Source organism: Prunus persica, chromosome G2 (assembly GCF_000346465.2).
Source record: "Prunus persica cultivar Lovell chromosome G2, Prunus_persica_NCBIv2, whole genome shotgun sequence".
Lineage (NCBI taxonomy): Eukaryota > Viridiplantae > Streptophyta > Magnoliopsida > Rosales > Rosaceae > Prunus > Prunus persica.
In genome coordinates, this window is record NC_034010.1 from 24,505,104 (window position 1) to 24,529,605 (window position 24,502).

Genomic DNA, 24,502 nt, shown 5'->3' on the forward strand with positions numbered 1-24,502 from the left:
TTTTTTTATTCGAACGTGACACTCTTTAAGTGGACCGTATTTTAATCCTTATAAGATCAGAATTCGATGTAATTAATTAGTGAAATATGAACTATGATATCAATTTCATAATTTGATTAAGATTTGTATTCTATGATTTTTAACTATATTTTTCTTTTCAATCCAATCCCTCATCAATTTAATTACTCCTCACCTAATTACGAATTAATAAATATGTGTCAATATGCTTTTTATAAGAGTAATAAAGAATAGGGAGAATGGAGCACTCATCTCCTCAGTTGCATATTTTAGTTAAAACAAGAAACTCTTAATTGACTTTTTTTTTTTTAAATTTAAATTAACTCCTATTTCTCCTGCAATTCCTTGCTCGAAGAAAGTAAAAGTTATTACAAGGTAAAGTTAATTTGATTGGATGATAATGACATGATTTTTTTTGTATAGTTTTATACATACTATAGGCTTTGATGGGTGTTGTTTAAAAAAATGATGCATTCCTTATGAACTTACATATTAGTGGACGTTTGTTTATACAATTAAAAGTAAATAATTTTATACCGATCTAATTTATAGGGAGGAGATTCAAACTTGAGTGCCTAGTCTATAATTGATATTGACTACATTTTAATCGTGTCTAGGTCTATAAAGGGACAAACTTTTAATTTAATGGTAATTGGATATTAATTGATATGTTGAATATATCCAAATATAGGACTGCTAGGTTAGGAACTTCCTCTTTAGGACTGCTTCTACAGAATAAGCACTTTTATTTATGTTTTTTGAAATTGGTATTAAAAATACAAGTGATTTCTAGAAATTGATTCATAAATGTGCTTCTCTAAAAAAAAAAGCACTTTTATAGCCAAAGCAATTGAAAGGAAAAACACTCTCTTTCATTTGTCAAATAGCTTTAAACCCTTCCACAAGCAAGCAGAGAAAACAAGACGCAGAAAAAGGAGGACGCTTGTAAACCCTGTCGTCTCTGCGTCCTGTCTGAAACCGTAAAGGAGTGAGCCTTGGCTACTCTGAAGACTGAACAATTAAAAGCAAAATATGGTGAACGCCACTTGCCCTTCTGTGCACCCAGTAGAAGCGCCACCGCCGCAGACCCATGGAGAGCCCCAAAACCCGATGCCTGAGGGAAGAATGAACGACATACCGGGCATGCCGGGGACACGTGGAGGCCTGACCTTGCGCCTCAACCAGTTCGTCTTCGCACTCGTCGCCGGCTGCGTCATGGCTTCCACCCATGCAACCTCCAGATACACCACCTTGCGGTATCTATCGATCTCTCTGGTTCTATTCGATTTTAAATATGTAATTTTTACTGGGTTCTCCTGCTTCTGTCATATGATGCATTGATTTTGCTCCTGCCATGGATTTTCCTTGTTTTGCTTCATTGGATTTGTTGTGATCTTCTTTGGTTTGCTGCTTTTGGAGTGTGGGATTTCTGCCAAATGCTAAATTGCTTGTTGTTGTGGATTTAATGCATTACGTTCGTTTTTACAAATATTAAAGTCGGTAACTTTTTTCCTGAGAGAAGGGTGATTTACAGTTCAATCAAACACACCACAACTCCTGTCAAAACGCTTTGATTCATGAAAAGAAAGAAAAGAGGAATTGGTATACATTAATTCTCTGTTATGTCTAATGTTTTTGAAGCCACCAGTTACTTTAATTACACTTTTTTCTGCCGCTGAAAATATCTTCATGATGCCCGGAGAAGTAATATTATGCTGTTTTAGTTCTAAATGGGGAGTGGAATCACTTGATTCTCTGTTCTCTGTTTTCGTAGCGTAACATGTCCATGGTTGGTGTTTGGTGTTTCAGCTACTTTGTTAATGCTGTCAGCTGGCAATGCTTATGGAGCCTTTCTCTTGCTTTCGTTGATTTATATGCCATTTTAGTGAAGCGCAGATTGCGAAATCCCAAAGTTGTCAGCGTGTTTGCCGTTGGTGATGGGGTAAGAAACAGTTCCTTCGGAGTTTTAACAAATTAAGCTCCTATTATGAAAAGGAGAGGAAGCCATGGTTGAGTGACTTATGAAACCATGGAAATTTTCTGACACTCACTACTGTAATCTTGTCTTGTCTCTGCTTTTTTTTCAAATTATATTCGATGCTTTATATATTGGAATTGGATAATGGAAATCATTTGCATCCAAATGGAAGTTAGGGACTATTTTTAGTCGTCTATGGTCGTGTTATCTAGTATAGAAGAAAGTCAAAATATACTTTTCGTTTTAAAATGCAGGCTTCACCAGCTTCTGCATCAAATTGAATGGAACTAGTTAAGTTATTTTCCAGGCATCAAAAGTCTTTGTGCATGGATATAGATGTTCAATTATGGTTTTTCAGGTCACTAGTTGTGCATCTGGGAGGCACCTTGTAGAAGAACTAAATTTCTGATGGTATGATTCAAAGGTCCGTTGAATGTGAGAGAGGGATACTATTTGATAGCCTTTCTCACTAATTATCATTTGTAAACCTAGCGTTACTTCTGAGAATTGATATCGTAGTTTCGAATGGATGACGAGTTTAATGGGGTCAACTCCCTTTGTTTGGGATAGGTAAGAGGGAAATGATTTCCATGTTCTTTCTTTCGGCCTTGAAATGATCTCTCTGGTCAGAAGGGGCCATATAGCTATGGCTTTAGGAACTATTGAGCCAACGACAAATGCATGGGCACATGCTGTTTGCATAATTGTATCAACTCATTTCTTACATTTTCTTAATCCTAACTGCAGATCAGTTCCACAATCACATTTGCCGCAGCTTCTGCAGCTGCTGGTATCTCAGTCCTCGACAGCAATGATTTTCACTCTTGTGTACGTGATCGTTGCACAAGGTATCAGGCATCTGTAACTATGGCCTTTCTGAGTTGGTTTGCTGTTTCATCATCATTTGTTCTGAATTTCTGGACGTTGGCATCCAAGTCAAGTCATTGAAGGTTCAAGGGGATTTTTCCCATTAGGTTTTTGGCAGAATTTCTTAAGGTGGTTTTTGGCTGTTTCATCTTTTGTATACGCATGATAGATTTTCCATATGGAATTATATCTTTTGCACACCATAATTAGTTTAACATACATGACTCCGCTGAACCTATTGCTTTTTAAGTTATTTCAGATCAAATTTAATACAGAAGAATGTCAAGCTTGTTTACATAGTGTCAAGCTTTTCAAGAAGACTATGAACCTAACCGAGTCATGTACCACCTAAGACAATCAAGTTATAAACGATTTTTCAACACGAACATGACATGATTATTGTATGCGTAACGTTACATGATAAGTATAATCTATTTATTAATCAGACAAGTACAATCTATTCGTTAATCAGATTGAATTGGTGATGATTGGGTTTAACATGAATAACTTGTTTACAACCCAACACGATTAACTGTAAAGAATAATATGCCAGCCCTACAATAAAATCATGTTTTTAGTATTTCTTTTAATTGTAAAGAATAAACTGTTTTTTTAAAAAAAAAAAATTATGTCGATAAAGAATACACAGTTGTTCCATCATAAAAATGGGATGATTCACTATAAACAAATAATGATGATAGAAGAATATAAAAAAATAATAAAAAAATAGAAGTGTTTTTTATTTGTCATTGCATTGCAGCCCTTGGCCATGATTGAAATTTGAAGGGAGGGAAGTTGAAGGTGGATTCTTCTTCTTCTTTTTTTTAAGGATAAATTTAGTTTTAAAAATTACAAAAATATTAGACAATAAAAAATTAACACGAAAAATAAAATAAAAATAGGGACATAATAAAGTGTAGTCTTTTGGGCTTTACCACTCCCACAGTTTCCAGCTTCAGAAATCTTCTTCAAGTCCCTCGCAGAAACTGAACAATTGAGACCAGAAGTCCCTCGAAGAAACTGAGCAAGGTATAATCTTTTTTCCTTGAATGCCCTTAATCCCTCTCTGTTCGATTTGGGTTCGTTTACTGGAGCGAGATCTCGACCACTGTAACGTCGACGTTTCATAAGCACTGGGCTGGTGGTGTAGAAGTTTCTTACGATTCTGAGAGATGGGAATTCTAGATTGAGTGGCTTTGAGGTGATTGAACTGTCGAAGAGACTTCCAATTGCATATATTTTGCCAAATCGATTTGATGATAAAGATATTGATTGAATCTTGGTTGTATAAATCAGCTTCACTTGGCTTAGCTTACTTAGGTGATTGTACTGAAATCTAGGGCTCCGGGAAGTACACATGTTGTTTCTCATTACGAAAATTGATCTCCAGTCTATAATTGTAAGACGAATGCATGAAAAGGCTAATTGGTTTATACCCCCAAAAAAAAAAATTAACTGCCAGTAAGTTCATAAATGTCATGAGGGAGTGTTTCTAGAGATGGTAAACATGATTTTGTGTGTTGTTGTAGGGTGTTAGTGCATTTTTTCAAACAATTCTTTTTTACCAAGGCAAATATGAAGCGTGCCTAATGCCCATCAGCCATCACTAATATCTTCAATTAAGGGCGCTTTTCCTATTTTGAAACTTAGAGCATTGCCTGGTTTACTCACATTTACATTTGGTTTGCTTGTGACTATCAGAAACCAAACAGGGATCAAACAGGGAAGCCATGTCTGGCCTCCCTCGGTCCTCCAGTGCTCCGCTGAAGAACGGTCTTCCTCCCCAAGAACTACTCGACGACCTCTGCAGGTGTGCAAGAATACATTCTCTTTTCCTATTTAGTTATTGTCTTCCTGTTCTCTTCTCTCTTTGTTGTGCTGAATCATAGGTCGAATAAGTGATTATAAGCTGATTTTTGAAAGTATGTGGACTGTGTAATTTTTAATGCAATAAGATTTTCATTTATATATCTCTATTTCATTTTGTTAATACAAGATCTATTATCAAATCACCAATTTCTTCCTCTCTGCCTCCTGTTGCTTACAATTTATCCTTGTTATTCTGACTCCATTTGATATGGATCTGAATTTTTCTCTACCAATTTCCTTGCAGTCGGTTTGTTCTCAATGTTCCAAAAGAAGACCTGCAATCATTTGAGAGGATTTTATTTCTCGTGGAGTATGCTCATTGGTTTTATGAGGACAACTCAGTGGAGAAAAATCCATCGCTGAAGTCATTTAACTTGAAGGAATTCACTTCCTTATGTATCCTGTGCAGTCTATTAATCCTATCAGAGTCAAAATTTCTCTTTTTGTTTTTTATATGTCACCACACTAAACCAAAAACATTCTATTCCTGGATTTCTTGTAGGACTTGCATAATTTTTCATATTACTCTTGAAGTTTTTTTGTACATGACCTCGTATTGTTTATTTCATTCAGTCTCTCATACCCCCTTATCCATGCTTATCTATTTGTTATTCCCCTGGTACTCCTTCATTAATTAGTACATCCTTATTTTCCTTAATATATTGCAGTGTTTAACAGCTGTGATGTTCTTAAGCCTTATGTTGCCCATATAGATGACATATTTAAGGACTTCACTTCTTACAAGGTTAAGGTTCCTGTAACTGGAGCCATTATTTTGGATGAAACCTATGAAAGGGTAAGGATTTTTGTCAATGATTCTATAACCCCAAAATTTGACCTTTTTTTAGACACAACGAGTTTTCATAAGGATACTCTCCTAATATGGTAAACCATTTACTATTTTCAAACATGACTACTGGTTGATATCATAAGTTCTTGTTATGTGAGGTGAAAATATTGGTCAACTATTGGAGCTTTCTTGAAGCAGTATGATTTTTTCACTTGTACTAATTTACATTTGTCCAATTGACAGTGCCTACTCGTGAAGGGATGGAAAGGATCAAGCTGGAGTTTCCCACGCGGAAAAAAGAATAAAGATGAGGAAGACCATGCATGTGCCATCCGAGAAGTAAGATTATTTCTTATGAGTTTTCTTTCTTAATCCAGTTCAATTTTTCTTCCATATATTTACAGTGAGATTTCACAGCCCTCTCCATTGAAGTTGACAATATTGTAAATATTTTTTTAGCTCTCTAAGTTCTTATTTAGGTGCGTAATAATTGTTATACAGATAATAGATGATATATCTCTATGTTTCTCTATGCCACTGTTGATGTGTCATGAAGGTAGAGGTGGGTGGTGTGTGCACAACTAGTACGTTCAATGTTGCGTATTTGTGCATGCATATCCATGTTCATCTTCTTGATATAATAAGATCTCCATCTGTTAGTCAGAGCTGACAAAATAAACTACATGTGATATGGCTTGGGGATTTTATTCATTCAATAACAATGTTCTTGCTGTATACTTTTGTGACACATTAGGAGCTTGTATGGGACAGGAAATTTTTTAGAACCCAACTTTTCCCCTAACTGTCTCACCTGTAGTAGGACCGATGATGTTGTGGGACTCACTCTATGCGATAGATTTGGGGAAAGGATTGAGAGAATAGTTTGGTTTCACATAATCATCCTACGGTTATTGCATATTTTACTAGGAAAGTTACTGGATGAATGAAACTTTACACCAGTAGGTCTTGTTGCGTCTTTTTTTTCCCCTCCGAAGGCATGCACAACCTAGACAGATCTCCGCCTTCTATTATAAATAACCTGATTTTTTTGTTGTGAACACAGGTCCTTGAAGAAACAGGTTTTGATGTGACAAAACTACTTAACAAAGATGAGTACATTGAAGCTGTATTTGGACAGCAAAGGGTGCGGCTCTACATTATTGCTGGTGTGAGGGAGGATACTGCCTTTGCACCACTCACCAAAAAGGAGATCAGTGTATGGGGTTTATAATGCATCAATGTTTATCTACTTTTTTATTTTTTTTTTTGGGCATAGATTTTACATTTCTTGGTGTAATTTATTCAAAGGGAAAACCAGTTGTAGTTTTCATTGTAGGTTATACTTTGGGGATAAGATATTGATCACTCAAAATGTGGTATACCATCATGGTGGTCTGGATTTTTGAAATTTGTATTCCTAACATTTTCATAGAATTTGTAGAACAACTTGCAGAGTTTTGTCTCCTAATTAAAATTTTAATTTGTTTTCTTTTTATTGGCTCTGTGACCTCTAAGTTTTTAATAAATGTCATCATCATCATTAGATAGACTACATAACTCTTGTATCCTGCACATTATCATAGGTTAAGTGCACGGCTTTTGTTATCTGTTTGCAGGAAATCGCATGGCACCGACTGGATGACCTTCAGCCTGCAAGTAATGATGTGATATCTCGTGGTATCACTGGCCTCAAGCTTTACATGGTGTCCCCTTTTTTAGCGTAAGTTGTTTTGGTATATAAATTTAATTACTTTCTCAAGTGTTTCAACATTTTTTATAATGTCTAATAGGACCAATTTCTTCCTACAGATCATTGAAATCGTGGATTTTAGCACATCAGTCCGCAATTGCTCCAAGAACTGATATGCCACTCAAAGGTTCTTTACCTCCCTTTGAAGTCTTTTGGTAGCCTATAAGCTTCAGGCATATATTAAACTTGTGAGATTAAAAAAAAGAAAAAAAGAAAAAGAAAAAGAAGATAAATGATACAAAAGCTTGGAGAAACCAAAGCATATGAACATGAATAGTTTGCAAATGGATCTTGGTTTTCTTATCCACATAGGATACAATAGCAGTGGTATATTTTAGTATACAGTTTGTCATAGTTGAGCACCTAAATTGAATGCTCTGATGTTTCCATGATATGCACGTTTACATTTTTGTTTTGATGGTGAGTTGTCTTTGATCTTTATAAAAGCCCGGATTTGTCGATTTTTTTTTTCTGCTTCCCTATGAACTTTGTTTTCATCTTCCTTAGGAATCAGCATGTGGAAAGCAAAGAACAGCTTGATAGGTAGTAGCAACATGATAGTGGAGAGCCAATCAACTAAACCCGAACCTGATGTTCATCCTCCTGACACAGGACTTGGCAAGAGTTTCAGAAACTTCAGGTTTGACATTGCTCCAATCTTTCAAGCCATTGAAGCTGGTTTCCGTGCTTAAGCGCAACTTGCTTCTTGTAAAGTGGTTTAAATTCACATTAGCTGGGTTTCCCCATTTCTCATGTATTACTAAATACTATAGAGTTGCGCTCATGTCAGATGTACATCATTTGGGTTAGGTTTTCAGTTGTGGGTTTATGTATATTTTGTATAGAAACCCATGTGTTTCGAAGGACAGAATTTTCAGTTGATTGGATCAGAGATTCAGAGACAGATGGATAAATGAGAAAAACCAGATTTCTGAAGCAAAATGATTTGTGCTCTCTTACTATGACAGATTGGTCTTCTGCTTTGTCGTCTAGAAATATTACATCTGTGAATTGTGTTCACTTAAACCAGTCTACTGCTTTCTGAATTACAATAGCCATTACATAATGAAGGTGCCGACAATTGTGAAAATTTCTTGTATCGTTCTGTAGATACGCATTTCTGTATATGTTTGAACTTTGTAATGTGCTTTTTATGTGCTTGTTTATGATGTGACCCATATGTTGACAAAATACAAGCGACTGTTTTTTTTTTCTTCCCTCTTTCTGTGGCATACGTTCTCCCTGGACTACTTTTTGAATGGTTTATTCAGCTGATTTGGAGTTGTGGTGTTGGCCATGTGGCTCATGTTCTTCCTGTACACTATATTTCCTTTTTGGATTTGCTTTTACCTCAATTTCGACCAAGTTCTTGGCTTTTCCATCGAACAATATTTTATCTGAGATTTCCTTTCCCATTCATTTTTTTGTCTGGGTTTGATCATCTTGTTATATAGAATTGACTGCAGATGCTATACCCATGTCATCATCTGCATTATGGACCCAACATACTTGAACATGCTCATAAGGCAGCCCATAGCGATAATGACTCATGGGACTGTCCCATGGAAGTCCTTATCCATCCATTTTCCGGATGATTCAAAGCAGAATAAAATGAGTACATGAATGGAAAAACCCGTGCTACATAAGGATTAATTCATGCAGTTTAGATATTATTCTCTAGTGTTAGTCCCAAGATTAGACTCTCAAGAAAGCTCTTTCTAAATCTTTGGCCACCGCAAAGAAAGATGAGCTAGAAGAATCTACAAGAGGTCCAAAAATTTATGTTCACTTAATAATATTAGTGGGGCAAATCATAGTCCTTCCCATCAGTTGATGATGCCCCACCATGCATGAAGAGTGCAGCTTTTTTGGACTCTGTATAGGCATGAATTATTATGTGTACGGATCCTTTGATGATTTTGAAGATGCCCATTTGGATTTCTTTGCTTTGCTTTGCTTTCTTCACAAGGGACTTGATTTGTGTTGCAAATTTATCTGAATTTTCAATGCATCCCACCTTTTTCCTTTCTTCTTCTTCTTTTTCAAATGTTGGCTTCGAATTTATTGAGGTTTCTTTCCCTTGTGCTATAGACTTTTGTCAAAAGAGCTAAAAAGAGGCATCTAGTATTTTTCTTATGGCTTTGCAAGAGTCGTTAGTCCTTATCTGTAAAATCCATTTATTGATTTTAGACCTAATTGCAATAAATAATATGTAAAAGTCCATGACAAAACAGGATCAATTGAGACAGAAAAACTTGTACAAAACAAAAAAAAATACTATTTTGCTATTCCGATCAATCGCAAATTGACATGTATTTCCGTATTTCTCCAATTGAAGGGGATGTGAAATCTTGCATTTCATTGCGAAGTGAAATTAAATATCCAACGGCCCATAAATCAACTTGAATTATTTTATTAGGAAAAACAACCGCCCAATTCCCGAACAATGACGAAGTAAAACTAAAATCGGACGGCTGATAGGATATGTCTGGACACGTGGTCAGACGACCTTCTTCCTCTCACTGTCTTGAAACGAAAAAAAATTAAATAGAGAAGGAAAACCAATACGGGCTGTGCCGTCTTGTACAGGAATAACGGGAAAACCGGTGGGCCCTCATACGTGGCATGCTTTGATTCGTTTGGCTACTAGCTTGAAGAAAACTGGTGCGGTCGACGGTGATGGTCGGTCAGTCCATCATCACATCATAAACGTGATTTTTGTGCTCTTTTAATTTTATTAGGATTTAAAAAAATAAAAATAAATAAATTTAATCTTTCACTCTCAACCCAATAGAAATTTATTTATTTGTTCTGCAATTAATGTTATTGACAGCTTGAATGAACATGATTTTTTTACCAAACAAAAGAGAATCAATTTAAATCAGTGCCTACTACAATATGTCTCTCTACGAAATAAAATTATTGCCTTTAAGTCATGTCTCTTCGTTTTTCTGCTTTGGGCTTCAATCATGTCGTTTTGGGGGGGCTTCTCCTTCACTTCACATCCATCACCAGCTTCATTCTTTTCAATCTTGTCATTTTTCCTTTCTAGTCTTTCGACAAAATAAAACACATAAAGTTCGAAGAAAAATCACAAACTCCTACTCTTTTCCTTAAAAGTAAGAGCACGTTGGCTTTAAAATTGTATCGTAATGAGAATAATTACATACTTCCATTGCATTATTTACTTCTTTCTATATTTCATCGATTATGTCACTTATCAAAAGAATAGAGAGATAAGAAGGAGATAGTGAAACATGAATTATACGTTAAGAGTTAAGTTCAAAACAACCCCTCATACACCTGTTATTAACGTTTGCTTAGGTGTAATGTAATGGCATGTGCGCTGGAGGTTGAGGCTATCTGAAATTGCTTCGCTGGCCGACCGGCCAATGATATATGGCTTGATCTGATTTGTTTCTCTATGGTTGTCTCTCTCTAATTCGTATTCAAATCCACGTAAGCTTTGTCTACTAATCATAATCAATAAACAATCATGGAAGAAAGGATAATGGCTAATTAGTGTGAGAGGCCAAAAAAAGTCTGCGGCTCTCATCGCTGTGCTCATTTCTTTAAACACTGAAAAAAACGTCATCAACCTTTATTTTTGTTGTTAACACACCGTTTTATTAAATTAGCGTTTTCTATTTCTGGTAACATGGGATATTAGTCCCATTACCTACCCACTTTGCGGAGCCGAATAATTTAATAAATAAATTGTGGAAACAAAGTTAAAATAATGTGCGAGGAAAGGAGGTGCTCTTTTAATCATTTTTTTACTTTAATTTCTTATGATTATAGTTTCTTTCATATGGCGTAAATAAAATTCTCCAAAATTTATTCCCAACGGTCATGAAATGTCGTTTTCTCCTTGAATACGATATTTCTATCTACCATCATAGTTGGTAATGTCTTGTTCTATGTCTCTAAACACACATCTTCCTCCCACCCATATTACAAGAGAATTTTGAGTAGGGTTGCCTCATTCAAAGAGAGTTATCTAAGACTTTTTCCTTTCCTATATTAGAGAAAAAGCATTCGGTATGCGTATGTGTGTACAAAAGATGAATTTGCATAAAATATTTCACGTATTTGTTTTTTCTGATTCTGTCATCGTATATCATATGGTGAAAGAAACAAAAACAAAAAGTGCATGAAATGGTAAAATCAAAGTCTTTCAAATGTTACGATAAATTTTTACAAATAAAAAGTACTAGTATATGTCCATGCAAATTATAACACGTAAACTGTCTAACAAATTGAGATGAAGATATTGGTAATAGAAGACATGTTATAATTTGAATGGAACATTGATAAATAAACAAAATCTTTAGTATTGATTGAGGAATAATTAATTATGAGGTTGTTTTTTTGGGTGGGGGGAGAATTATGAGGCTTGTTTTATGGTGAACTGGAAAGTGACGTGGTATGCCGTGTGTCTGTGTGCCTCTGATCTCAATCCAAACCAATACCCAGCAGTAAGACTAAAGCATAAGAATGGGACCCACTCTCCCGCTGCTTGTGTTTTATTAACGTTGAAGAACCGCCAAGCCATCTCCAACCACCCATTTTTCGGCCTAACTTCGCCGATTTCGCGGTGAAGCAAGACGACCATCCAGCGGTCCATCACCACGTGATCAGCTTATGGACGTGTGGCTCACCGCCCCCCACGTGTCACTCCATTTCGAAGCTTATTTTGCCCGTCGACAAATTTTTTTTTTTCTGTGCGTTTTTGGTCGTGCGTGGGAGTGGGCCGTCTGCGCACAGCAGCAACTGAGTCCGAAGGACAACAACAGTGCTGTCTGCAGCGTCGGCTGTCAAATACAACGACTACTGTTGGGTTTTGGCCCTTTGCGAGTCACTACTACTCACTGAATCATTTTGAACGTGCTCCACGCCCTCTTGCTAAAAAAATTATCTTTATCATCATTGAATTCTGAATCTTGCATGTCTTTCTTTTTCCAATTCTGATTCGAATAATAGCATTACACATAAAATAAAGGATTTTGGAAGGTGATATTAATTTTTCCTGCAAAACATGGTTTAATACATGACCAAATATAATTCATCAAAAATACAAACAAAAAAACATAATTCATATTTTTTTTTTGTCCTTTTCGCTAGCTAATGACATATGAGGTTTTTTTTTTTTTATTTTTAAAATCAATAAAGAATTAGACCCCAAAAAAACATGCCACATACGAAACCTCACACCAATTCACAATTTAAGACGATAATTAACTTGATAAATAGTCTACGTTTCACCGTTTAAACATCTCTTATATCTTTAAGAAGAAAAATCTTAGATTGTGGTAAGTGGGAAGCACAAGAAAGAGAGAGGTGAAGTAAGTGGGAGGTCAGGTGGCCCCAGTAGTCAGGCCACATAGTCGGTGAAAGCCAAAGAACACACTAAAATAGTAGGGTGGGCTCTGTCCAGAAATTTCAAATTGCAGTAATTACTCCTAATCCCTTACCCATATATACCCCCCTTCTCCTCACTCTCTCACACACCAACACCCTCCCTCTCTCTCTCTCTCTCTCTCTCTCTCTCTCTCTCTAGAAATTTCAAAAGCGAAGACTCTGTTTTTCTTTAGCCTCAGCTCCCCTGCTTCTTCTCTGTTTCTCCCAAACTCTGTGAAGCTTTAGCTAATTAAGCTTAATGGCCAAGGACGTTGAAGTTGCAGAGAGAGGCTCTTTCTCGGCCAAGGACTACCATGACCCACCTCCTGCACCACTCTTCGATGCAGTGGAGCTCACCAAATGGTCCTTTTACAGAGCTCTCATAGCTGAGTTCATAGCCACTCTTCTTTTCCTCTATGTCACTGTGCTTACCGTGATTGGGTACAAGAGCCAGACAGATACAACTGTCAATGCTGACGCTTGTGGTGGGGTTGGGATTCTGGGTATTGCTTGGGCCTTTGGGGGCATGATCTTTGTCCTTGTTTACTGCACTGCTGGGATTTCAGGTCAGTTTTCGTTTCTAAGTTCATCATTTTGCTTCTAAGTACAGAAATAAGCTAAAAAGCTGAAGTCTTTGCTGTGCGTTTTGTGTTTGTTTATATAGAAATTAGCTAAAAAGCTGATATCTTTGATGTGGCTTTTGTGTGTTATACACAAATTAATTAAAAAGCTGATGTCTTTGATGTGGGTTTTGTGTGAACAGGAGGTCACATTAACCCTGCAGTGACATTTGGGCTGTTCTTGGCTCGCAAGGTTTCGCTGGTCAGAGCTGTTTTGTACATGGTGGCTCAGTCTTTGGGGGCTATAGCCGGTGTTGCTTTGGTCAAGGCTTTCCAAGAGAGCTACTACACCAAGTATGGCGGTGGAGCCAATGAGCTCAGTCAAGGCTACAGCAAAGGAGTTGGGTTGGGTGCTGAGATTATTGGGACCTTTGTGCTGGTTTACACTGTGTTCTCTGCTACTGACCCCAAGAGGAGTGCTAGAGACTCCCATGTTCCGGTACATATCTTTCTTTCATCACCATTTACTATTTCTTTTCTCTGATAGCTTCTCTGGTTTTTGCTACAAAATGGTAATTAGACAAAAGGGAAAAAAAACACAGGGTAGCTGAGAAGAGAAGAGAGAGAAATTAGTGTAGTAGTATTATATGGTTTTTAGTTTTGTAGAAAACTTTTTCTGCTATGTAGATCTATAAACATGTTTCTGGGATTTTCATTTTTGTTTTGATATAAATTTATTTTTTAACCCATATTAATTTGGAGAACATAGTTATTTGTGTAAGAGAGCGAATTGAGAAAACTTGGTCACATGTTTTAGTTTTGAGATTTAAAATTCCTTCTGAAAATGCGTTATTTATGAGATGTATTATTGCATAGGAAAACAGAATACCTTTGTTCTTAAATTGAGTGCATTATTGAATTTGTATTTTCATGTTGGACTGCATTATTGAATTGACTTGGTACAAAGACTCCAAGCTTCATTGGCTGTCGAGCCTGTATGTGCTTTAACATCTTGTGGAAAAATATACCCTCATTAGAAAACATTTACCCTTCGGACAAATTTAGGTGCCCCTACACACTATTACACGGTACAATAGTGGTTATATGATTTGATTCATTTAGTGATATAAGTGGTAGTCTAAATTATTTTAGTTCGGTACAAAATCATAAATAAGCTCTACTAAGGATTGCCATTTGGTACTGAGTTTCCTCCTATGCTTTTAGTAACAAAATGAACTAGAAGTAGGACCAAATTGGAGGTGAACACTCTCTTCATAAATTGGTCTAATCAACACGTGTAATTTCCTTAATTTTATAAAATGTTTAAATCAAAATAACATTGTATACTTGTGTTTTCGGTCCTTATTACATATATAAATGATAGTGCCCTTGAAATGATTAGAAAAACCAAAATTTCTTTAAAGGGGAATCCGTGAAAGAAAAGCATCAAAAGAAAAGTAACATTTCTGAACACCACCATGTCTCTAATGAGTAGGTTCATACCGTGCGCTGCCTAAGTGGTTTTTGTGGCTAGAATTTTAGGGCAACACAATAGATGCCAAGGGGGAGGTCACCTAATTTTGTTTGCTTTCAACAAGTTGATTCTACTTTTTCAGTTTCTTCTGCCTACCTTTTAGCCTTTCCATTCATCTTGACGTGCTCTGCCCTCTCAAGATGGTCTTACCCTAACGTCAAACTGTGGGTTCTTCCTACTATTCCTGTAAAATAAAACGTCTTTTGAGTGCCATTTGAGGACCATTTAGGTATTATTTTAATAGTTAAAGTTAGATCAGTGTCTTAATTTGTTTCCTGTATAACAGTGTAAAATATCACAAGGACAAAGTTCAGAATAGTTTCCACATGATATGCTGAGTCACATTTATGAATGAAAGGTTGTCGAGTTTTGTTTTTATTTAGCTTCACGGGAAGGTCCTTTGGTACTGTTTTAGTCCATTTTCTGTTCCAAGTATCTTGTTGCTGATTTTGGTCTTGTAGATTTGACTGGAAGAATAGACATCCATCCACTCAGAATTTGTTTTTATGAATATGAAATGAGAAAAATAATATTATAGTTTATGAAGCTGATAAATTTGTACTCTGCTGTGACTTTTTAAAGGTTTTGGCTCCACTGCCAATTGGGTTTGCTGTGTTCATAGTTCACCTGGCCACAATCCCAATCACTGGCACTGGCATCAACCCTGCTAGAAGTCTTGGAGCTGCTGTCATCTACAACAAAGAAAAGGCTTGGGATGACCAAGTATGTATATATATTTAATCACTTTTATTTTTTATTACTATTTTTTTAATTTTAGTTTTCTGATATTGTATCTTATGTGTAAACTTTTCCTCTATCTTTTTGTTTGCAGTGGATTTTTTGGGTTGGACCCTTCATTGGTGCAGCCATTGCAGCCTTCTACCACCAATTCATCTTGAGAGCAGGAGCTGTCAAAGCCCTTGGATCATTCAGGAGCAACCCCCATGTTTGAATATTTTCAGAGACTCCATGAATTGAAGATGTTTCCTTTGTCATGGTTAGGGTGGGAAACAATGGAAGAAGGCTATATATCATGGGATTTGGAAAAGAATAAGTTATAACGGCTAGTATTTATTATTTGTGCTTTTAGCTTATGCGTGTGTATGAAGGTTTCTTTTGCTCCTCTCTCTCAATTTCCTTTAGAAAGAGGGGCTGAGAGGGCCATTAATTTGTAGATATAGTCAGGTTGAAAAGGGAGAGCTTTTTGTACCCCTTACTGTTTCTCCAAACACTTGCCTTTGAATTTACTTAAATGTCATTTTCATTTCCATCTCTCCTCCTTTCTTCTTTGTAGCCATCATGCTTTCAAGAAAAGTTCAAACCATTTGGTCACTCCTGCTTGCTGTGCTCTGCCATTTTATGAATAAGATTGATCTATTTGTCACATACTCGACCAGACATTGCTTATGCGGTGAGCGTTGTCAGTCAATTTATGCACTCTCCAAGTGAAGACCACATGAATGCAGTTCTTCGGATACTTAGATATTTGAAGTCTGCACCCAAAAAGTAAGGTAAATATAATAATAACACCACCAACGGGACCTTAACTTGCAAACTAATGGTCACAAGTTTGAATCCCATAACACCTTCATATTAGTGTGTGAGGAAGTTTATTGTGGTTTAGATTATCGCTTATATTAAAAAAAATTAAAATCATATATATACATATTATAATAACAACTCAATATATAATCAGATAAACAATTACGTTTGAGATGTGTGCCAAGCATAAGCCTGCAAATCATTGGGAGCCTAATACTTCCCACATGGACTCTCTCTGGGCTCGATTTTGTTTGTTGGCCCAAAATACTAGACCTCGCTGGCTTCTCTTTCCTTCTACACTCTGCTACTTTCAACCCTTATCCCAACAACACAATCAATCCCAAATCTGTCTCAATCTCTCCGCAAATTGTGCCCAACCACTCTAAGTTTTTATATAATGATACCTTCTTAGACAAGACAATGTATCAAACTTATTTTTTTCTATGTACTTGTGACAACAATGACAGTATATTTAGTAGCCTATGGAACCTCCATAACATGAATGTGGGGATCTTTTAATATTTTCTTGCTCAAATAAGAATACTTATTTAAGCTATTTTTTTGGAAACAATATGCTTTGTCTAAGTTCAATTGATAGATGTGAGGGCTTGTAATTCAGAGTGATTGATCAGTTAGTTACCGTCTTTTTTTTTTTCTTCCTATTTTTAGATATAAATAAGGCCTAAAATATTGATAATATCAACGAAATATTGATGATATTATCGTTTATTCGGATTTATGATATTTTGAAACATATTCATACACATATTGTATAATTATCGATAATATCGAGGATAATATCAAAAAATATTGACGTCGATAATTTCTCACACACTTCAACAACATTTGGCTAAAATATTGAGATAACATTTATAAATATAGAAAATAACACTATATGTGCATGCAATGGAAAAAGGACCAAAAAAAGCAACAACACTCACCCAAAAAAGATTACTCGTTATCTATAATTTCATACTCTATTGGAGTGGGAAGTAGTAACTATGGTTATACTCAAAACCAACCCTTTTTCCTAACCTTCATATCTCATGTCTTTTGGGATGGAATTGAGCTGCTCATAAAAATAATCCGAGACCCAATCTTCAAATGATTTTGCTTATGGACAATGTCAACCAATCTTGGATCCATATGGGTGACATATTAACAACTATATATAAAACTATTTTGGGAATTTATCATTTAATGACTACTCTTCACAATATACTTACTCTACACATAGAGATGATGAAGATAATAAAAAATTTGAACCTCATAGGAACTCTATGTGGTACTAAGTCACTTATGTATCTTACCATGCAATGTATAAAGTGTAAAATATTGTAGTAAATCATTATAAATAAATGATTATGGCGTGTTTAATCTTCTTTCATTAATTACCACATATTTTCTACACTCGCATTATTTGTCAGCTTGCTATGTAATAAACTAAAATCAGATAAACCCATCATGCAATGAATTTTTGTCTTCTTTTTTTTTTTTTTGGGTGATAAACTAATAGATAATTGACTAAATAAATATCCTCCAAAATTTCAATAAAAATTTCTAAGTTTTTTGTTACAATTTCTGTGGTTTTTATTCAAATTTCATATATATCAATAGTTTCCCGATATTTCTGATATAAGTAATATGAGTGATGAGGGCATTAAGCACACTAATGTTTACTTATCACGTGTATTGGAATTCTTGACTTCTATGCGTTTTCTAACATATAATGAATAAAAATTTATGTATTTTCTAATTCATAATGAATAAAAATTTATGTGGATTTTATGTTAAAATTTATAATCAAATACCTCCAAAATATTAAAATTTATGTTAAGTATTTTTAATCAAATACCCTCAAAATCAAGAATGAGATCCAACTACTCCAATTCCTTGATTCCCTATCTAATTTTCCTGATTCATAATTTCTCCCAATCATGGTAAGTAAAACATGATCGGAGTTGGCCCATATCTTCCATCTCGTATGCAGCTGGAAAAGGCTGGAACACAACTAGTTTGAACATGGCCTAAGTAGCTTGAAGACAGTTTTCTGGGTCAAGCGAGCTAGCTAGCTGAAAAAGCCTATCATATCCTACCTGATCTCACCCACTTCGAGTTCGAGTTGCCATTGCATCTCTTGTAAGAGACTTGGCTACAATCCAAGAGCTCTTCGTCAAAAGGCCAAAAAATGACGTAGAAGATAAGATATATATACCGTTATTCACACCACCCTTTAGATAAAAGATTTGCCAAAATGCCAAAATTCTCATTCTTTGTGGTAAGAATCTATGGATGAAACGTATCAGAAACATCTGCTATGTGCATATATATGTATATACTTTTTCTATATACGCTTATAGATGGTTCGTTAATAGACATACCTATTTCAATAAGCATATTTTATAAGCAATGGTGCAGTGGTGTGCACGCTTCTATGATTGCTTCTAATCGCACGACATGCATATTATCTACACTTCAAAGTCAAGCAACAACTGCCACTTCCTCTTCATCAGTCCTAATAAAAAACCCCATTTCATCAACTAAGATATCTACTCAATATATCATACTCTCTATCATATATGGCACCCATCACCACCCTTGTCTCCTTCATTCTCACTCATTTTGGGTTTCTCTTGAGCCCTTGGACACCCGCATTCCACAGTTTCGGGTATGAAAATCCTCCCGTTGGTGTCTTCCCTCCTCTCGTTGGTCTCTCCCCCTTGGCTTATGGTTTTGCAACCATCATGTAATCTCTTCTTCAGCTACCTGCATTCTTGTTCGAGATCCCATATCAAATGTCCACCTGGGTATGTTCAAGTTCAAGTTCAAGTTCAAGTTCGAAGAAGGCTAGTCTTTTGGTTTTGGAGCTGCGATGGCATGGTGTTTTGAACTTGTGATTTAGGCAAATATCAATTGCTTAGCATGTAAATGTATTATATATGCGTAGGATTTGTTGTATGCACCATATATCCTTATATTTTCACAAATTAAGCTAATCGGTCTCCGTTGTCTGTAATACATTTCAGCCCAAGTTTTACTGTAGCAGTGTTGTTTAATTTAACTTTGAAGATAGTTGATTCCAAGTTTGACAATTGTGAGTTTAGAACGACTATCTGCTTTAAGCATAGAAGAGAATGGAGTCGCCTAGAAGAAAAGCAATTAACTACTACACACCCACCCTCTAGCATATGTCACAATTCATCACCCTCTATTTTTTTTAAAATAGGAGATTTCCTATTGAGAGGAGCGATAATATATTAAACTCACACACACTACACGGATGTTAGGACTTGAATCCAGAACCTTTCGTGAATGAGCAATTACTCCAAACTACTACACTAGTGGGTTATTTGCCTTCACCCTCAATCTTTAATTGTGAGGAACATATGCATTTATCTAACAAACTAAAGTCATTCCACATCACTGCACACCATCTTCAAGCCTCATTCACTCGACTCGATAATTCATTTGTTAAAGAAAAATTTTCATTTGACAATGACAAAAGTGACTCAACACCTAACGCGTGAACCATTAAATTAGGTGATGGGTAACACGTTTGGCTTTTTGACCACTCTAAGCCACTTGTAAAAATTTTTGACCTTCCGAAGACAATTCTTAGGAAATGTTACAATGAGGGGGATTTGAGTGAGAGAATTGAAGAAGGGGCTCAATCCAACAATCCAATCATTGAACCCCGCCCACAACCCTCTCATTATAGAATTATATTCTTAGGAACCCAACGACATGTGACCCAAACCCACAACTTCAACTCCAACTAGTCAAACCCAAAACATCCACATGCAACCATACCCAATAAAACCCACAACTTCTAAGTAATTGAGTTTTGTAGGGTTTGCATTAGATCAAATAGAAACAATATTAATCAAGAATTTAAAAAACAGAGCCCATGTCTTCTCACGCACACAGTTTCTAGAGAGAGTCTTTAGTCTTAAGGGCATTTCTTCTCATTTCGACGTAGACCATAATCAAAGACACGACGCCGTTGCGAAAAGGAACTTGTCCCGAATTAGTACGTCCCTCTTCTTTTTGTTGAAATAATCTTCTCCATTCTCTCGTCTCTTGAAGATCACCGCGCGAAAAAAGAGAGAGAAAGAGATGCATCTATGGCCCTCAGCGACGATCCGAGACTCCTTCAAGCTTGCTTACCTGAGAAAGCTCGAATGGAATCTCCAGAGAATGAAAAGCGAAAAAGAATCTTCAGCTTCCGTCAATAAGAAGCTGTTAGATAGCCAAGAAGGCGGAGTCCAACAGTCGAATAGCCAAGAAGGTGAAGTCAATGGAAAAGTGGCCGAAGTGCCCAATCCGAAGGCTCATGGAGTGGTCCTTGGACTTTGCAGAGAGATCCTGATGCTTCTCTCCTGTTGCTTCTGTTGCTTCTGCTGTGGAGGTAATTTATTTCATCTCAAACCCTTGTACTTTCACATGCTTTTGTTTCAAAATTTGTGTTTGAAATGAAGTTTTATGATATGGGTTTTCATTATATGTGCCATTGGTTTGTAGGGTATTTGCTAAATTTTGGAGACCAGTGTTTTGATATGTCTCTGAAAAATTAGGTTAAATTCTTTAGCAATCAAATTTGTAACTTGTAATAATCTTTGGTTAGTGACTTTAATGTGACATTCTCTTAGTTATGTGCTGTGTGAGAAAAATGTCTTGATACTAAGCTATTGTTGAGCACATAACTGTAGAATGGGTATTTGAATCATTTTTCCGTATCACATAGGGGATTTGATTTGGGGAATGGAACTACCTTGCTTGCGTTATAACTAAAACGTATTGCAGATTCAAGCAGTGCTCTTATGGTTTGATTTCTAGTTTGAATAGAAGATGCTGCTGGAATTCTCTCATACCTTTTCATGTAGTTTAATCATTAGGTGATTGGTTAAATACCCAGTAAGATCAAAGGCCAATCTTCTAGTTCTAGGAATTTATCAGTAGGACAGTTCTGCCTGCTTTTGTGAGCCTGTAAGAGGTGGGTGTTGCAGTTTGACAAGGATTCTTGTGTCTGGTAAGGAAAAAGAGAAAAAGAGTAGTTTGTTTGCTTGTACGGAGAGCTGGTTAATAAGGTGAACATTGAGATTTCATTAATGAACAGACCAGTTAAATATTTACATCCAAAGATTCATTTAGGATGGCATGTGCAGCTGATTATGCTTGAACATGGGAAGTATCTATAATTGTCTTGTTGAGCTGAGAATGGGGAGAATCCATTGACCCCAAAGGATCCTATCAGGAACTTTTGAATGAAATAAATTGGAAATATTTGAACATAGAACTCTGCACACTTCTTCACTACCTGAATCATGGTCCTGGACCGAGAACCATCTTAGGTATTAGCCTACTAGAATAGATTGGATTTCTGTTTAGATATGAATCTTAGGGTGCTTGTGCCCAAGAAAGTGGAAGGCTATCCATATATTCTCACGAAACTTGTTGCTGTTCCCATTAATCTATGCTCTAAAGCATGTCTGCATATATGCAAAGATTGAATACCCAAGATACCTCTACTTTGATATGGTCTGTCTAGTGTGTAGTGATATATCTTTGGTGCGGTTGGAAAACAATATGAATGATACCCTTTACCTAATATCATAGGATGTTGTAAATGAAACAGGCAAAAGTAGTTCTGAAAGGCTGTAATGATTGGAGCATCATATGCATGCTTCTTTAAGTCTGCATGTCATGGAAAGACAGCTTTGTAGGTGGGGGGTTTTCTGTGAAGATATCATAGTATTGGCAGAGTTGTGACAGCAAGCCAGTGATCAGGTTGATCGGTTTCATGCTGATAATATACTAGAGGATGATCTCTTTAGCTAATATAATCATACACCCATTACATTCGGGTTGGTGATGCCTTCTTATGCCCACTTTTATTCCCAGCAGTTGTCTTTGAGATCATACACTAATGTGTTTCAGTTTGCCTATACATGTCTCTTCATCTTACAACGGGCACTGTTAAGTCTTATTTTCTTGACTTGATCAGAAAAAAATTGGTCATGATTCTGATATGAGGGTTTTCTTGTTTCAGCTTGTGCAGGGGAAGATGCTGATCCTGTCTTCTGATGACAAGAATTTAGGAATTCAATTTCAAGGACAATATATGTACAGTCAACATTAATAGAATGTCAATCTTCATTGTTCAGACAAAGATGATTCAAGGAAAATTTTAGTTCTTGTTTCGAGTATTGTGTAGTATGTCTGGACTTGTATATTGATGTGTGGATGCCTAATTACCCTGCTCCTCACTCACTATATGCTGTATTGCTATGAATAAAGTTAGATTGAGCTTTTTCTTGCAATTTTGACAAATACCATTTGATTGCTTGATTGAGCTCTGTGAGATTGGGTGCAGTCCACTGTACCACCTCTCTCTCTCTCTCTCTCTCTCTCTCTCTCTCTCTCTCTCTCTCTCTCTCTCACTCACAAGACGAGAGTATAATGAAAGGGAAGAGCACCAATTGAAACACCTCATTGGTTATGTAATTAAATACGAGAGTAAATGGGGCGGTAAATACAAAGTTTTTAAAGCTCCTCAATGTAATGATAAAAGCAAAACCACACCAAAGCAACTAGTTTAGAGGCTATTGATTATAATAAAAAAGAAAAAAGGAAAGGGCAACTAGTTTTTCAAGCTCGTACTGTCGTACATGGTAATGGTAGCGGGTGCTCTTGATTTACAGACATAGACAGGGATCAAAGAGGTTGGGTGTTTGGTCCAATTGCAATTTGCATGCCACCATCCCAATTGCATTAAATGTTCACACCCAATCCATCCCAACTACCAAAACCACCCAAACCACCCAAACCAAAGCAGCAATAAGTAACTCCAACGACTTCCTCCCTCTCTTTTCCAGGGTCTTTGGATACTTCCTCCACCCGGCGCATTTCACCAAACCATAGTTACAAAATGGCGCACCCAATTGCGGAGGCGAACGACCAAAGCCCCTTCGGCTCTTTGACCCCTGACGCCTTCTATTCCCGCCACAAAGTCTCTCACGCCTCCGAGTACATCACCAATCCCAGAGGCCTCAAGCTCTTCACCCAGTGGTGGACCCCACTTCCTCCCACTCCTGTCCTCGGAACCCTGGCCATCGTCCACGGCTTCACCGGCGAGACCAGCTGGTTCGTCCAGCTCACCGCCGTCCACTTCGCCAAGTCCGGCTTCGCCGTCTGCGCCATCGACCACCAGGGCCACGGCTTCTCCGACGGCCTCGTCGCCCACATTCCCGACATCAACCCCGTCGTCGACGACTGCATCTCCTTCTTCGACTCCTTCCGCGCCCGCCACGCGCCGCCCAACCTCCCCGCCTTCATCTACGCCGAGTCCCTCGGCGGCGCGATCGCCCTACTCATCACGCTCCGACAAGGGAGTGGCGCGTGGAATGGCCTCATCCTCAACGGCGCCATGTGCGGGATCAGCGCCAAGATCAAGCCGCCGTGGCCGCTTGAGCACCTGCTCTTCCTCGTCGCGGCGGTGATCCCGACGTGGCGCGTGGTTCCTACGCGGGGGTCGCTGCCGGACCTGTCGTTCAAGGTGGAGTGGAAGCGGAGGCTGGCGCTGGCGAGCCCGAGGAGGACGGTGGCGAGGCCGCGGGCGGCGACGGCGCTTGAGCTGCTGAGGGTGTGCAAGGAGCTTCAGGCGAGGTTCGAGGAGGTGGAGGTACCGCTGCTGATCGTCCACGGCGGCGACGACCTCGTATGCGACCCCGCGTGCGTCGAGGAGCTCCACGGGCGCGCGTCGAGCAAGGACAAGACGCTGAGGATCCACGAGGGCATGTGGCACCAGCTGGTTGGTGAAACCCAGGAGGACGTCGACTTGGTGTTCGGCGAAATGGTGGCGTGGCTTCGTACGCGAGCTGAACGCGCCTCCGCCGCCGCCGCCGCCGTCGCGAACGGTGGCGCTGCCTAGGCTAGTCTATAGGGGTTAGTAAGGTTTTAGTGATGTGATCACTGTGTTAAGTTAAACTTAGTTGGAACAGAGAAGGAAGAAGTAGCATAAGCAGCCAATGGAAGCATGCCATGTCACTTGAAGTTTAAATAAAAATTATTAATTCATATAGAATTAATATGATAAAACAAATATGTGTGACATTCTTAAATTGTTCAACCACCCACCCTTATGATTCATACCAAAAAATAAATAAAAATAAAAATAATGCAATTTTCCAAACTT

At 37.5% G+C, this 24,502-nt stretch overlaps 5 protein-coding genes across 6 annotated transcripts; all 5 read left to right on the top strand.

The window, feature by feature from the left end:
- LOC18786814 (CASP-like protein 5A1) lies at nucleotides 883-3,017 on the top strand. Its single transcript, XM_007220112.2, has 3 exons — nucleotides 883-1,274; nucleotides 1,828-1,960; nucleotides 2,744-3,017. The coding sequence occupies exons 1-3, from the start codon at nucleotides 1,051-1,053 to the stop codon at nucleotides 2,942-2,944; spliced, it is 558 nt and encodes a 185-aa protein (XP_007220174.2). The 5' UTR covers nucleotides 883-1,050; the 3' UTR covers nucleotides 2,945-3,017.
- LOC18786723 (mRNA-decapping enzyme subunit 2) lies at nucleotides 3,779-8,237 on the top strand. 2 transcript variants are annotated; one of them, XM_020558323.1, is made up of 9 exons: nucleotides 3,779-4,064; nucleotides 4,565-4,673; nucleotides 4,977-5,128; nucleotides 5,401-5,528; nucleotides 5,766-5,861; nucleotides 6,586-6,738; nucleotides 7,139-7,242; nucleotides 7,332-7,399; nucleotides 7,780-8,237. In XM_020558323.1, the coding sequence occupies exons 2-9, from the start codon at nucleotides 4,594-4,596 to the stop codon at nucleotides 7,962-7,964; spliced, it is 966 nt and encodes a 321-aa protein (XP_020413912.1). In that variant the 5' UTR covers nucleotides 3,779-4,064; nucleotides 4,565-4,593; the 3' UTR covers nucleotides 7,965-8,237. The 2 variants fall into 2 exon arrangements, with proteins under 2 accessions (XP_020413912.1, XP_020413911.1); XM_020558322.1 differs by having other exon boundaries at nucleotides 3,779-3,892.
- LOC18785293 (probable aquaporin PIP2-5) lies at nucleotides 12,617-16,150 on the top strand. Its single transcript, XM_007218710.2, has 4 exons — nucleotides 12,617-13,238; nucleotides 13,436-13,731; nucleotides 15,349-15,489; nucleotides 15,599-16,150. Exons 1-4 carry the CDS (start codon nucleotides 12,932-12,934, stop codon nucleotides 15,716-15,718), a joined length of 864 nt encoding a protein of 287 aa, XP_007218772.1. The 5' UTR covers nucleotides 12,617-12,931; the 3' UTR covers nucleotides 15,719-16,150.
- Nucleotides 20,222-22,635, top strand: LOC18785333. The gene is made up of 2 exons (XM_007220416.2): nucleotides 20,222-20,716; nucleotides 22,358-22,635. The coding sequence occupies exons 1-2, from the start codon at nucleotides 20,425-20,427 to the stop codon at nucleotides 22,390-22,392; spliced, it is 327 nt and encodes a 108-aa protein (XP_007220478.1). The 5' UTR covers nucleotides 20,222-20,424; the 3' UTR covers nucleotides 22,393-22,635.
- LOC18787019 (caffeoylshikimate esterase) lies at nucleotides 22,750-24,411 on the top strand. The gene has a single exon (XM_007218222.2). It carries the CDS (start codon nucleotides 23,237-23,239, stop codon nucleotides 24,236-24,238), a length of 1,002 nt encoding a protein of 333 aa, XP_007218284.1. The 5' UTR covers nucleotides 22,750-23,236; the 3' UTR covers nucleotides 24,239-24,411.

Excerpts from the sequence above, each read along its gene's own strand:
- LOC18785333 (XM_007220416.2), top strand. The coding sequence starts at position 20,425 with ATGCATCTATGGCCCTCAGCGACGATCCGAGACTCCTTCAAGCTTGCT. Across the intron at positions 20,717-22,357 it reads CTGTTGCTTCTGCTGTGGAG|CTTGTGCAGGGGAAGATGCT; the intron begins GTAATTTATTTC and ends TTCTTGTTTCAG.
- LOC18785293 (XM_007218710.2), top strand. The coding sequence starts at position 12,932 with ATGGCCAAGGACGTTGAAGTTGCAGAGAGAGGCTCTTTCTCGGCCAAG. Across the intron at positions 13,732-15,348 it reads CTAGAGACTCCCATGTTCCG|GTTTTGGCTCCACTGCCAAT; the intron begins GTACATATCTTT and ends GACTTTTTAAAG. Across the intron at positions 15,490-15,598 it reads AAAAGGCTTGGGATGACCAA|TGGATTTTTTGGGTTGGACC; the intron begins GTATGTATATAT and ends TTTTGTTTGCAG.
- LOC18786814 (XM_007220112.2), top strand. The coding sequence starts at position 1,051 with ATGGTGAACGCCACTTGCCCTTCTGTGCACCCAGTAGAAGCGCCACCG. Across the intron at positions 1,275-1,827 it reads TCCAGATACACCACCTTGCG|CTACTTTGTTAATGCTGTCA; the intron begins GTATCTATCGAT and ends TTGGTGTTTCAG. Across the intron at positions 1,961-2,743 it reads TGTTTGCCGTTGGTGATGGG|ATCAGTTCCACAATCACATT; the intron begins GTAAGAAACAGT and ends TCCTAACTGCAG.
- LOC18787019 (XM_007218222.2), top strand. The coding sequence starts at position 23,237 with ATGGCGCACCCAATTGCGGAGGCGAACGACCAAAGCCCCTTCGGCTCT.
- LOC18786723 (XM_020558323.1), top strand. The coding sequence starts at position 4,594 with ATGTCTGGCCTCCCTCGGTCCTCCAGTGCTCCGCTGAAGAACGGTCTT. Across the intron at positions 5,862-6,585 it reads ATGCATGTGCCATCCGAGAA|GTCCTTGAAGAAACAGGTTT; the intron begins GTAAGATTATTT and ends TTGTGAACACAG. Across the intron at positions 7,400-7,779 it reads AACTGATATGCCACTCAAAG|GAATCAGCATGTGGAAAGCA; the intron begins GTTCTTTACCTC and ends CATCTTCCTTAG.